This window comes from Diceros bicornis, chromosome 5 (assembly GCF_020826845.1).
Source record: "Diceros bicornis minor isolate mBicDic1 chromosome 5, mDicBic1.mat.cur, whole genome shotgun sequence".
NCBI classification, from domain to species: domain Eukaryota; kingdom Metazoa; phylum Chordata; class Mammalia; order Perissodactyla; family Rhinocerotidae; genus Diceros; species Diceros bicornis.
The window spans coordinates 51,239,169-51,253,952 of NC_080744.1; the positions used below are offsets into that span (position 1 = coordinate 51,239,169).

Sequence of the window (14,784 nt, forward strand, 5' to 3'; positions counted from 1 at the left end):
CTCTTTTATGCAGAAATAAAAAAGCCAATCCTAAAATTCATATGGAAACACAACAGGCCATGTATAGCCAAAACAGTCTTAAGAAAGAAGAACAAAGCTGGAGGGCTCACATTTCCTGATTTAAAAACTCACTAGAAGGCTACAATAATCAAAACACTATGGTACTGGCATAAAGGTAGACATAAAGACCAATGGAGTACAATCAAGAGTCTAGAAATAAACCTTAGATAACTATTGCCAATTGATTTCAACAAGGGTGCCAAGTCCATTTAATAGGGAAAGAATAGTCTCTTTGACAAATGGTGCTGGAACAACTGGATTTCCACATGCAAAACTGTGACATTGGAGTTGATAATGGATTCTTAGATGTGACACCAAAAGCAGAAGCAAAAGAATAAAAAATAAATTGTAATACATCAAAATTAAAAACTTTTGTGTATCAAAGGACATTAGCAAGAAAGTGAAGTGAGAAAATAGAGAATTGGAGAAAATATCTGTAAATCATATGTCTCATAAGGGTTTAATATCCAGAAGACATAAAGAAATCCTACAACTCAACAACAAAAAGATCAACAACCCAATTTTTAAAAAATGGGCAAAGGAATTGAACAGAAATTTCTCCAAAGAAAATACACAAGTGGCCAAAGAGCATATGAAAAGATGTCAACATCATTAGTCGTTAGGAAAATGCAAATCAAAACCACAATGATCCCATTTCACACCTACTGAGTTGGTATAATTTTTTTAAAAAATGGAAAATAACAAGTGTTGGTGAGGATATGGAAAAACTGAATCATTTGAGCACTGCTGGTGGGAATGTAAAATGGTGCACCCACTGTGCAAAACAGTTTGGTGGCTTCATAATAATAATAATGACATACTCAACCATTTATTTAAAACTCAACCTTTTGATTACAAAAGAACCTCACTCCATTGGAGGTTCTTCAAAGACACAATGAAAATCACTGCTTTAGATCAGACTTCCATTTGGACACATATATCAACAAATGCTGGGCCTCTAAAAGGACTGAGGCTCAATCTCCCTGCACTGAGGTTATACACAAGGAAAGATATTCCATGAAGTGTTACAGGACAGCTAAAAATAGAAATACATTAGCAACTTTATTTTAAAAGCATCTATTTACTACATCAACAACAAAAAACTTAAGTACAGTTGTAAAAGAAGAGTTGCACAATGATAAAATAAACTCATTTTTAAAATAAAGATTAAGAAATTAAAGAAGTATCTTTAATCTCAGTGTCAGTCAGTTCCATTATCATTCCCTTTTCTATATTCTAGATTTGATGAGATATATTTGAATATAGCAAGATACACACAATACACAGGAGAAAAATCTTTATTTAAGCATTGCTAATTCATAACTAGAATCAGCAAACCTGAGCTCTGTCCCAGATCTAGTAGTTGTGCCCTTGGGCAATGTAGTTAACTCCTTCCGGCTCCTTCCAGCTCAGAAATGTCTAAGACTACAAGTTGTGATCTTTGCTTATGGTAGAGGAAGGCAGAAAGATACTGCAAGTGAAATTAGGGAGCAAAGGCTCTCTCCTGACTACAGGATAAGTTTAGGGAATCTCTCTTCAAAATGTTCATTAACAAGTCTTTAACAGTAGAAAATAATAATGTATTTTCTTTGTCTCTCTCTCATTTCATTTTTTAAAAATGTCATCCCCTCTGAAAGTTGTTCAACAGGGCAAAACTTCTGTGAGCTTCTTTCTGTCTGTATACTTTCTTTCATATATTAATTAATTACCACAGATTTCTAAAAATATGGTAAATTTCCAGGTAAAGACACTTTCAGGCTTTGAAGAAATCATATTCCATCACTGAGATAACTTTAGTAGTCCTTTTGGTAATCTTACTACTTTACTGAAGTTGGTCTCTCAATTAAAATTATGTTAAAAGTATTACTAAGAGCATGAAAATGTGGCTTTCTCGAACATACAAAAAGTGGATTTCTTTTATTAAGAAAACAACACATTTAACTGGTAAAATTATTTAAGAAAAGCTGTGACCTCTCTTTTAAAAAGAAATACCAAAATGGCAATACCAACATCAAAGCATTTTTTTCCTATTATGTGTCCACTTTGAGGTCAATATTTTAATTGGAGTTACTTTAAATCCAATCAGAGGGACTCAAGCTAACTCAGTTTGAAAGCTGGGGGAAAATGAAACCTTATCATTCTCAACAGGAATTGGTGGTGGTAGTGGCGAGCCAGTATAATCTATTTCTATTAAAACACTAATACATTAGCACAACTCTCTTAAAATGAAATCAGCACTATATTTTTTAAAACATTGAGTCAATAAACATCAGAATACACTATTAATTATTCGCAGAACCAGACATATTTGTAAAGTTACACCTCTCATACACTATGTCCACCTTCAAAGCAGCACAACTATTCTGAATTGTTCAGTCTCAGACAAAATAACTTATTTTTCTAGACTCTTAAAAACAGTACTAGTTTGAATTATCAGTATTGGTTTTCTCAAGTGATTTACATGGTTCTCTTGCAATATGACTGGACTCAATCTTATAATAAATATCATTTACTGGCCATTTATTTAGAATTACAATAACAAAATTACAAAAATAAGGGCAGTATATCGCTCAATATCCATCTCCTCTCCTTTTTTGCCAGCTCCTCATTTTTACAAATAAGACAAGTCAAGATCAGAATGATTAAGTAATTTGTCTCAAGTCGTGTAAGTCAACAGTAATGGAGAAGGCATTAATGCTTGGCTCTCCTGCCTTTTTGTCAGTGTTTCTACTTTTCCACTGTAGCTCCCAGCAACTCAATAAAAAATACACCAGTCCTAAGAATATTTACCAGATATTGCAACTTGTCAACTTCATAATTTCTTTATGAAATGACTACCAGAACAAGAAAACAAGAACTCAAGAACACTAAAATTCTGTTTTGACACAAATACTGTTTTCCTTAAATATAAGGAAAATGTGCATTCTTCTCTTCTATTTTGAACTAACTGATGATTTGTTCTACTCCAAGCACTTTTTTTGGAGTAGAATACATGGTGCCAAACGTTCAGCCAGTCTTGCTCAGCACTAGAGCCACTCATTAAAAGATTCTGCTTCTGCGGCCAGCCTGGTGGTGTAGTGGTTAAGTTAAAGCACTCTACTTCGGTGGCCTGGGGTTCGCAGGTTCGGGCCCCGGGCACGGACCTACGCACCGCTTATAAAGCCATGCTGCGGCAGGCACCCCACATATAAAGTAGAGGAAGATGGGCACAGATGTTAGCCCAGGGCCAATCTTCTTCAGCAAAAAGAGGACTGGCAACAGATGTTAGCTCAGGGCTAATCTTCCTCACTAGAAAAAAAAAAAAAAGATTCTGCTTCCTTCTTCATCCATCTCAACTTGCCACTTAGGCCACCAGCAGCTACTGGCCTCTAGAGGTGACCAACTACGTGTAGCAACAGTCATAACTTTTACTAGCGTAAATAGCTAACCAAAACTGAAGCACCCACAAAAAGTGATATCTTGAGAAAGATGAAAACGATGAAATCCCTGCGCACCACTAATAAGTAATCTAAAACAACTATTTCAATAATAACCACTCAATAATTTGAAATTTGCCTGCAACTTTCTGTGTGCTAGTTAACATACTATAGAGTCTAATTCTTTTCCCTTTACGCATCCCTTGATGCCCTCTCAAGACGCTACCATCTTTATATCATTATCTGCAAGAAGTTAAATTGCTTTTGCCCAAAATAAGTCTATAGGACCATTGAATTAGCTGAAAAGATTTCTGTTAACCATTCACCCAATGAACCACCTACCACACAGCAAATGTTATTCTCTGGGCTGTTAATCTCATCCAGTTTGACTTCTCTCCGTACAGAGCATTACAAAAGATGTTCTTGAACATTTACCCCACATGGAGATTTCTCATATCTTTTAAACTATGGTACCTAGCACATCAAGAAAATAAAAGGCGCTGAGTAAACAGGGTTAAATGAAATTCGCATTTACTCTGTGACTAGATATCCTCAAGAAAAGATCTAAAATACTGAAATCAAAATGAATGGACTGACAGAAGGGTGAACTCTTAATCGCAGTTTTCAACGCACCATGTGTGTGCAAGAGATGGAGAGGCAACACCATTCCAACTTAGATAAACAATGACTCAAATACATTGTTTTAAATCAAGCTTCCTCCACAATACTTAAAAATCATAAACAGTTCTCCGATAAATAAAATTAGCATTGCTAACACCAAAAAATGTAGAATATCAAGCATTAGACAGAAACAGTTGAAGTAACTAATGGCTCTGTACCACTTGAAAAGAAGTTTTCTACCACTTTCATAAACATCAGTGGTTCTCAACTGGGGGTGATTTTGCCTCTCAAGACATTTTTTAGTTGTCACAACTGGGAAGGGGTGCTATTGGAACCTGGTGTATGGAGGCTAGGGATAGTGCTACACTTCCTACATGGCACAGGACAGCCTCCACAATGAAGAAGTATCTAGCCCAAAATGTCAATTGCTCCAAGGCTGAGAAATGTAATCCACAGCTAGAAATACCTTTTTTTTTTGTTTTCGGTAAAAGTTGGTGGAATGGAAGATAAATCACTGAGCGAATCACATTCTGAGTAGTACCAAAAAGACTATGAAATAATAAAAACGCCATTTTGGAGGATTATTCCAAAAGAATATGATTTGTTTAGAGAAAGGAGTCAGGATACAGCAGCATCATTTAAATAAAAAAAACTGTCACACTGTTCTACATATGGACTTGCTATAGTTTTATGAACTAAATTTTTAAAAGAAAATTTCCTTTCCATCAGTCCTAAGAACTAAGCCCAGTGAAGATACCAGTTTGAAACCAGAACCCTGAACAATGACTGCATTCTCCAACAGTCACTTGATTAATCTAGCCACTACAAATGCTAAAGCTGTAAAAAATATATATAAACATGAGGAAAGGGCAAACCCTCCAGAAACTGAAAAAACAAACATTTTTAATTCATGCCTTCTGCTCAGTCTATAAGAATTTGGCTTTTAAAGCTCATCAAAAGCAGTCTGTGAGAATCAGAGGTTAAAAAAGGAAAAAAAAAAGCAAGGAATGTAAAAGTCAGGAAAGTATTTGTCAGATTAGTGTCAGAGACCTTTGTGAGGATGACGCCTTTATTCTCTGCACTACATATCCCTACAGCGGTTCACTTGGCTTCAGAATTACAGCTGCGGAAGGTAATTTGGTACATTTTTACCTTTTTTGTACATCACCACTGTCAACTGTTGACTGTGAGCCTGCTCCTGCAGATTACCATGTTAGGGCAACTGCCAATATTGCTTCAATGATTACAACTGTATCTTCCTCTTCCTCTCTCACTGACCAAGATTTAAAGGATGAGTTTAAAAATGCTTTAACAAAGAGTCTGGACACTATAAACTCTGAAAAGTTTTAAAATAGTCTTGACTGACAATGAAAAGTTAATTGGGGTACAATTTTTAGAATTTCTCTTAAAACATATTAATAATAATGGCTATTTTTAAAATTCAAGTATGAACCTCAATAAAATGCCTGACTCAACTTTATTGATTATTTTTCATATAAATAGTAATTGCCAGTTTAAAAACTGAAAGTAATCAATCCTAATTGAGCAACCCTGCCTATAAGAGAGAAAAATTATCTCCAAAACTGTAGTCAAGAACATTATGGTTTTCAAAAAAAGTAACCTCAAATGCACGTATTTTTTAATTGAAATACTCCTTCAACCTAACACCCTGCTTAAAAGATTTGTTTTTTGCTATTCTTTTAAATTGCTCTGGACTTTATCAATAGGCCCAGCTGTTAAATTCAGGAGCAATGACAACAAATCCCTGAGCAAACAACTGCTGAGCAAGGCCCTTTCTTTAGAATCATCAGAGATAGTTGATCAAAGAGGGCCATACCAAAGGCCCTCTCAAAATTCCATTAAGAAGCCAGACAGAAATAAAATAAACAAATACACTTATATACATCTTAAAGAAAATTGTAATTCTACCCCTCAGTGGATCCAGCTTCGTTAAAAAATTAAAAATCCAACAACTTTGAAAAACAGTGAGATAGTGTTACAGGTTTCTGAAGATGAGAAATGATCCTCACTAATAAAGTGCCAAGTGGGAAAAACTGGTTCCATTACCCAGAGATTATCAGGCACCTGATAAACCTTTTAAGTAGACAGACTTTAAGAACCAAGTGTCATTGTAAATAAGCCTGTAGAACTATAAATGTGCTTTTACTTCCCTGACTTAACTCATGCAATTTTAAGATGGTCAATTTTTAAGTTAAACATCTACTTTTGAAGCATACCCCCTGGGTTTTTTTTTTTTTGTGAGATCAGCCCTGTGCTAACATCTGCCAATCCTCCTCTTTTTTTGCTGAGGAAGACTGGCCCTGGGCTAACATCCATGCCCATCTTCCTCCACTTTATATGGGAGGCCGCCACAGCATGGCTTGCCAAGCAGTGCGTCGGTACACGCCCGGGATCCGAACCGGCGAACCCCCGGCCACCACAGCGGAGTGCGCACACTTAACCACTTGCGCCACCAGGACAGCACGCCATGCCCCCTCTTTTTAAAGATGATTTTTCTTGGATCCCAGAAAGCATCAGCTGAACCTTATTCTACAGTGTTGGCAGACCGGTCTCCCTAAATCTCTCAGTTCTGTCTTATTTTTCCAAAATCAAATGACTTTTACTTATGTGTTAGCACTCTTGGATTAGGGCAGGTAACTGTTAACAGCTTGATTTGAAGTGAACACGCACACAGGTAAGAGACACTATCCTTTGCAGCATCTAAAAATCTCTATAAAAAGTGACAATGTAGCAAAATCTTGCCCATCTTGGACCCAGGATCATCATAACATTCAAAATCAAAGATAATAGTCTCATAGTTCTTATCTTTCTCTTTTCAATATACCACCCACTCTCTTTTTTTTTTTAACATGACTCTTTAAATGTTTTCAATATATTTTAACTTCACATTTCAAGATCAACTTTGGACTATAATTTATGTATTATTCTTTAAGATAGAAACCACACTCAGAGAACAGTTTTTCATTAATCTCACAAAGAAACCTCAAGTTTCATCTCAACGTAAACTGAAGTGATAAACATTTTATTCATGGAAAACAACCTACACCCTTTTAAAGGAAACTATTGCTGCATAAAGTTATAGAAATGGACCACCTGAACAACTTTATGGAAGTCAAAACTAACCCGAAAATTTTGGAAAAAAAATCCATGATAGTTACAATAGTTCCTATGGTCTTCCAGCTACAAATGCTTACTTAAAAAATTATTTTTCACCCTAGTGAACAGTCCTGAAAAACCTAAGAAATATAAGCCAGCTTTATGTTCTCTTTCCCTCTATCCTAAGACTTCAATTTCCACCTTTTATGGAAAGGAAATAAACAACTAGCTTCCTGTTCAATCACTAGCTTACAGGCAGTCTTTTACACATCACAGAACACAACCCCGCCTCCTCTTTTACTTCTCTCAATATCTCTTATCTTAATTTAAACGTGTTGAAATATGAGACCGTTTTACCACACGAATGCTTTCCTATGAAATTTATCTTACTTATTTCAACATTAAGAATGCAACAAACGTCAAGATGTCCATGGATTATTTCTTACTCCTAAAATATTTAAATTAAATTATTTATATAGTGAAGACTTAGCACCCATGAAAGTGAAAATTCAATTTGCCAAAAGTTAAAAATACTGAAATTTATAGGAAACGGTTTAATCTTCTGTTCTTACAACTGTATACAACCAGAAAAAGGGCCTCCCACATCACTCCCCTTTCTATTCTAATTACATGAAAATGTAAAATGGCTAAAATGCCTATCAATAAAAAGGATTACCTTTTTAAAAAAACTAAATATTACTTTAACCCTATACTTTCCTTTAAAAATGGGATGCCTTAGAAAAACTAAGTCAGACAAATTCTTTTGTGCTTGGATGAACAACAGGAAAGCAAAGCCTCCAGGCCTTTGGGGAGGAACCTTGTCCCCACAGCCCTGCTCTGATGTGCTTGGGAGATAAGGCTCCATAGTGACACTTAAGGAAAGGCCTGTTCACATTTGAATTTCTGCATTCCTCAAGAACAATTCATGGCAATAACTAACTTTGCAGAAGAGCTACATGAAAGCTTTGGCCAATGAATGAGGGTCATCTGCTCTTTATCACAAGGGTAAACCTCATCCTGGCCAGTTTCTAACCTTTTAACCCTGTGAATTCCTAATTTACACATGAATAATGGAATTCTTGCCTAGAGTGCAACTTTCAGCTTCTAGTTCCTAAATTTAGAAACCAAGACTTGATTGCCTGTGTGTTAAAAATCTAAAACTTGCACAGATTAAAGTTTTAGATTTCTAGGGGCCATAGTATTACACTTCTGAAGCAAAAGCTATGCTTGCTGACAAAAATCTTTGACCAGAAAATAAAAAGAACATACTTGCACCCTGCTGCTATCAACAACCAGGAGAGAATCAGCTTTAAAAAAAAAAAAAAAACAAAAAACAGAATGTCCACTTAATGCCTATTCTCTTCCTGTTTAATATGTATAACATCTTTACCCTGAACACACGTAAAGTCATTTGACCCTACATCATTGGACATTGCTTCTTAGATATCATAACTAACTTTGTGAATTCAGAATCTCTATGAAAGCTCATATTTCTAAAGAAAAATCTAAACCCACTACGTATTTATTTTAAATCCATAATACTGAAAGCAATTTCCTAGCAAAATACCTCCTCAGAATTAAATAAAATGTGTGCATATGAAAACTGATTATAGTTGATATTGAGAATAGCAACACAATGTTCTACATAGTTTTTGATACTTACATAAAAACTACTTGACCACAATAGCCTTCAAAATGATTCGCATCTAAATATTTTTATTAATAATTTTTAAAGATACTAAAAGAGCCAATACTAACATCCATTACACTGTTCAGACTTTCTTCATGAAGTTTGAAAGCTCTGTGTGTTTTCAAAGTATTTCTGGGTGCCCCAGAATTCCGACAGGCTTCCAAGGAGGTCCTGGAAATAACGTGTGGTTATGACAAATGCTTTATCTTTTTAAAGCCTATCCATCCCTCTCCACCTTTCCATCCTATCTCTCCCCTCTCCAACAAAGTCATACAAGTTATAATTCCTGGATATAACAACACAAGATTCCATAAACCCGAAAAGGTGGAAAAATGAAAAAATCTATAGAATAATTTTACATTAGACAAAAATTAAATGAACAGAACATAAGCAGAAAAAAGTATACTATCCTGAAAACAGTACTGTACAGGAAAACCATTACTCAACAATAACAACAAAAAAAGATCATTAGACAATGACCACAGCAAAAAAAAGAAGTTTATCAGGAATTCTCTCAGGTTTATGCTATTATTCGTCCGGGGGGCTAGAATCGGAAACTTCTCTACTTTTCTGACAAATTTCAATGTAAAAATATCTTTGCCTGCAATTTATTTTCTACAGTTAGTCATAATTTTACAAATAAAATAAATTACTAATATGAAGGTGGCATGAATATGGCCATGAACTGTTACAATAGTTAAAGTCACCTAGGAAACCCCTGCCAATAGCTTCCGAAATTCCAACTGTGTAAACCTTAAAGAAACTGTTTCCTAAAGATTATGACTTCATCTCAAAAGCTCCCTCTTCCTATTTTTCATTTCATAAATGATCAATTTGTAGGCATGCTGCAAAATCAATCTTTAGTGGATAAGCAAAAGCATGTAGCTAGGAGGCCTGTAAAACTATTTTTAAGATACAGTTGTGTTGGGTTTTTTTTTTAGGTTTAAAAGTCTATTGTAATCCTGAGTGCTGCATGTTTGATTGCCTGAAGAGGTGGAAAGACTCAGTGGCAACAAGGAGGAGTTCCCTCTCTGTCCTAGGCCCATTTTTACACTCAACAGTTATCAGGTCAACCACTAAGCAATGGATCACCTGGACAAATGGTTGATCTGATGGGGCTGTTAATACAAAGGAAATCATTAGACAGCAAACTTTATGACAACTAGAAAAAAGTGGGCAGATCTGGTTTAAATCCATTAGTCATAATATGGAAATGGCCTTAATCTCTTGCTGTCCCAGCAGGAAAAGACTAGGAATACTTCAAAGGCTTGAGAGTTACTGACCAATGCCCTCTCTTACAATTAAAAAGCAACATGGGTGATCTTAAAGCAGTCAGAGACATGGAAGGATGGGCTATAAGAAAGATTTAGCACTGAAGGGCCACTACAAAGCAGAAAGATTTGCTTAAATTTCATTACTAATTTCCAAAAGATGAGATTGTACAACAACTTTTGCTGTGTTGGCCAAACCTCTACATGCAACTCTTCATAGTGTGAAACACTTAAATTTATATAAAGCCACCTCTGCAGGTTTTGGTGTTCTAAACCTAACTTGACTTTTGTTTTCAATCACTCATTGGAAATTTTCTTTTCCTCAGATTTCTCTGCATGCCTTAGGTAGCATCAACTATTCTCTCCAGGACAATTCTTAACGTATGTGTGATTTTTAAGGTCAGCATATTAATGAATCAAGAACTCATCAAAACATGACAATGAAAAACGTCAACAATCAATAACTTAAACACTTACTTGATAAGGTAAGATGAGCTTTTTGACTAAGAATGGCTCCATATTTGTTCACTGCCAAGCACTGATAAAATCCTTCATCAGATGGCTCTCCTCGCTTGCCTTCCACCTCACTGATGTATAAAGAGCCATTAGACAGAACCTGGATCCGCTTATTTTCAGACACTTTTGCTCCATTTTTCAACCATGTGACCTTAATAGGAACTTCTCCATGAGCTTGGCATTCTAAAACAACTGGGTCCTTTCTTGTGACAGTTACATCCTGTGGCTCTTTTATAAAAAACAGTTCACTGAAGCACCACACTCCTATAAGGAAAAACGGGGAAAGGTATATCCAGAATTATATGTATAAAATTATTTCTTAACACACAATTGTAAAACATATTCAGGGTGTAATAAGACAAAGTTTAACAAACCATATTATAGTTAACTTAAGACACCTTAATAGAACAATCTAAGTTTCAGCAAACCGTTTCAACAAATTAGAGAAATCATCTTTTACAACATCTACACTAAAAGCATAGGGAAGACTTCAATAACTTCTATGCCTTGTAAGAATTCTGTTCTTAAGTTCCTTGCTAGAGTTTCAAAATCATCAGGAAAACTCATGAGCACAAGCTGTCTACTTTTACAAGCTTGTCAAAAAGATCTTGAACAGAGTAAGTCGTAAAAGTCTAATTTTACAAGAAATCATTAGCAAAACTCCAACTCTGTGAACAAGCAAGTTTATTTCCTCGTCCCTTGAAGTGTTTTTGGAACCCTTGGCACCTACTCCTTTGGGAAGTGCGTTTATCTTCTGTGACAAATTACGAGTTTGCATTTTTATATCTGCCCTTTTACAACAAGGACTCTTTCTCCTCTTCTGGAAAGAGACCCATTTACTTAATTTCTGCAAAGTAAGGTAGGTATTTAAAGGACAAACAATTGACTGAAAAGTAGGTAACTCTTGCTGCTTGCACTCAGTGGGTGATCGGATTAGAAAACTTTTATTTCATTTTTTTGCAACTACCCACTGTTGAAAAAAAAATGCGTGACTAATTGGTCCTTACTGTCTAATAGGGATAGGAGATTGCTTAATCAACCAATACACATTTTTATCAGAGCAGAGGAAAGGCTTTATCCTAAGCATACACATCATCCCGGGTCCCCCGCCAGGATAAAGCATCCAATGACCACCTAATACCCTGTCACCTCCTGCTTTTAGTGCAAAGGCCAGTTAAAGTCCTGGGTATTGACTGGGGCCGAGTAGAGTGTCAGGGGTTTGGGGGGAACGTTTCATCTTCCTTCTGATTGTTTTGAATCCATGATTACAAATCCCCTCGATGGACTTGTTTCTCATCAAGGCAGGGTCTCGGAAACCTCACACACTAGTCAAGCTCCCACGCCCGGGCTGCCGACTTCTAATGTATGCCCAGGGCGACGCGAGCGACCCTAACAGCCTCGCAGCGAGGACCACTCCGGAAGGCGCCCATTGTGTTTCCGAGTCACATCTGACTTTGATCCTTTTCTCATGCTAACAGAAAACTAACTCCTCTAGGAAAACGAAAGCCCGGGGTTCGTACCTTGTAAATAAATAAAATAACCCATTCTCCTCAACATCTCTCCCCCCATACACATCCACACATCCACTTTACACTTTTTATTTTGAGGATAAACACCGACGCAAAGAGAACCTGGTTCATCTAAATTTGCGCAAGGCTAACCTGGAGTTTGGAGGAATCTTCAGATTCGTGCACACCTCAGGCCCTGCCCCCAAATACCTGGCTGCGAGAAATAAATCCTATTTAGATACCTTCCTTCTCAGCTTCGGGTACCTTTCTCCCTCCCCTCTCGGGCACAAATGGGTCTCGCAACTTCCAACCCTCTTTCCAATTCTACCCCTCCCGTCTCCTCCTCGCACGATCCGGATCCGGGAAAGTGGGGGCACTAGGGCGGCTGACCTGGGCGATGAGTTCACTTATTCTCTCCCCGGCCCTAAAACATGGGGGGAACCCCCACTGCAAACAAGGGAAGCCTCGCGGAACCGCGGCGCCCCCTGCGTGGCGAGGCTGCCACTAAGAAACAATATAAATAAAGCCACGTGCGGCCGCGACGACCCCGGCGGGCGGGCGGCGCGGAGCCCCGTCTGGCAGTGGACGCGAGGACGCGGCCGGAGCCGGGACAATGGCCCCAGGAGAAAGGAGCGAGAGTGGACAGCGGGCGCCACGGCCCTGCAGCTTGCTGCTGGGGGAGCGCAGCGGGGAGGGGCGCGCGCTGGGAGAGGTGCCCAGAGCCCTGGCCGCGACAACGCAGAGCCCGCGCGGGCAGCTCGCGCCTCCCGCAGCGGCTCCCGACTGGGTGCAGGGAGCGGGCAGGGACCCGTGGTCAGCGGCCGCGCGGAAGACCCCGCCGGCCCCCGCAAACACCCACGCACACCCAGTTTCCTCTTCCCCCAGCCCATTCGGGCCTGCTCACGCCCCACAGGCACAGAGGAAAGCGCGCCCACCTGGAATGGAGCCGAGGAGCAGCAGGAGGAGGAGCGCGCGGAGCAGCATCCCTGGCGGACGCAGCCGGGCGAGGGGTCGCAGAGAAGGCGCCATTCAGCGGGGCTGCTCGGGCATGCTCCCCGGCCGCCCCGCAGCCGCTGTCCGCCTGCCGGCCCCCGCCTCCGGGCCCTCCCCGCGCCTCAGCTGGACGCGCGCAGCCTGGGCTTCCCGCTCGGGCAGCGGCGTGGCGCGGCGCGGCCAGCGGTCGATCTCTGCGGCCGCGGCGAGGCCGGTGCACGGACACCCGCTCGCAGGAGGCGGGGGCGGCCTGAGAGTCCGGCCTGGGGGCGGAGTGAGGCGGCTGCTGGAGGGGGCGGGGGTGGCGGAGTGGACAGCGCCTCCGCTGCCGGCCTGGGGACTACTTTCTACATCTGGCCCCTGGTCTGGGGACCGCGAGGTCGGCGCGGCCGGCGGAGGGAGACGCTGGGAGGGGGTGCCGTGGAGGTCAGTCGCGGCCCCGGGGGAGAGGGGGCGGACCCTGCCGGACAATGCGCCTGGGGGTCAAGCCCCGGCCGAGGGTCTCCGGCCCGCGTCTCCGCCCCCTCTGCTTCGCCACCACCGTCGAGGGCAGAGCCGCAAAGGCCGAGGCTCCCGGCTCAGCCTGCCTCGGGGCCCCTCTCCCGCCGGCTTGTTTAATATTCGGGCAAAGGAGGAGGCGGGGTGGGGGAGGGATGGTGTTGAGAGACGTGGAAAGGCCGGAGACTTCTCCCCTGATGCCCCCTGCCCATCCCCCTCCTTCTCTCACAGGCCGAGGCCCCGTGGAGAGAAAACTGACTGTTTCCCACTTAAGAGATTTGTCAGCTCAACTAGAGGCATCTCTGGGTGCTAAGCCCCCACGTTTGGGGACTGTTCTTATCCTCTCTGCTCCCATCAGATGCAGCGCTGGCTTAAAAACATCTCCGAAGTGTGCCCTGAAATGAACAATTACCTTTTGAGAAGACGTTTTATTATCTCTTTCTCAAGTTACTTAAGTTCTTTAATTCGTGAGAACTGTGCACACAAAAGGCCCTATCGTAAGAGTTGAGGCGAGATCAGGAGACTTCTAGATTCTCTAAGCTGGCTCTGGGGAACAAGGCTTTGACAGACTACCCGGTTAGAAGTTAAACTGACTACGAAAGACACAAATGTTGTGAATTGGTTCACATCTCTTAAAATTAAGGATAGCAGGAGGAGTTAAAACGTACAGTTAAAAAATATAACCGGGGCTGGCCAGGTGGCTTAGCTGTTAAGTGCTGGTCCTCTGCTGCTGGTGGCCCGGGGTTCCGTCCAGGGCATGCACCCACGCACTGCTTCTCCGGCCATGCTGAGGCCACGTCCCACATACAGCAACTAGCAGGATGTGCAGCTACCACATACAGCTATCTACTGGGGCTTTGGGGAGAAAAAGGGAAAAAAAAATTAGGAGGAGGATAAACAATGGATGTTAGCTCAGGGCCGGTCTTCCTCAGCAAAAAAGAAAAAAAAACACAAGGGCAGCTTTCAAAATATATATATATATATATAAAATCAGATTGCTAAACATGTGTGGGTCATAGAGAGCATTTACATGTGGATTAGCATTTGCTAATCCAGAACTAAATCTACGGGCATATGAGGAGGGCACAGGCTAA

General features: G+C 40.3%; 1 protein-coding gene across 2 annotated transcripts in view; it reads right to left on the bottom strand.

Annotated features, from left to right (window-relative positions):
* The window catches only part of PRTG (protogenin), a 123,700-nt gene extending 110,079 nt beyond the window's left edge, over positions 1–13,621 (bottom strand). The window contains exons 1-2 of one of the 2 annotated variants that reach the window (XM_058541638.1): positions 13,135–13,621; positions 10,653–10,955 (exon numbers count right to left, since the gene is read on the bottom strand). In XM_058541638.1, the coding sequence (XP_058397621.1) occupies positions 10,653–10,955; positions 13,135–13,228 (397 nt within the window). In that variant the 5' untranslated portion in view covers positions 13,229–13,621. The remainder of the gene's footprint in view (positions 1–10,652; positions 10,956–13,134) is intronic. The other variant, XM_058541637.1, reaches the window with a different exon arrangement.
* Positions 13,622–14,784: the final 1,163 nt, after the last annotated feature.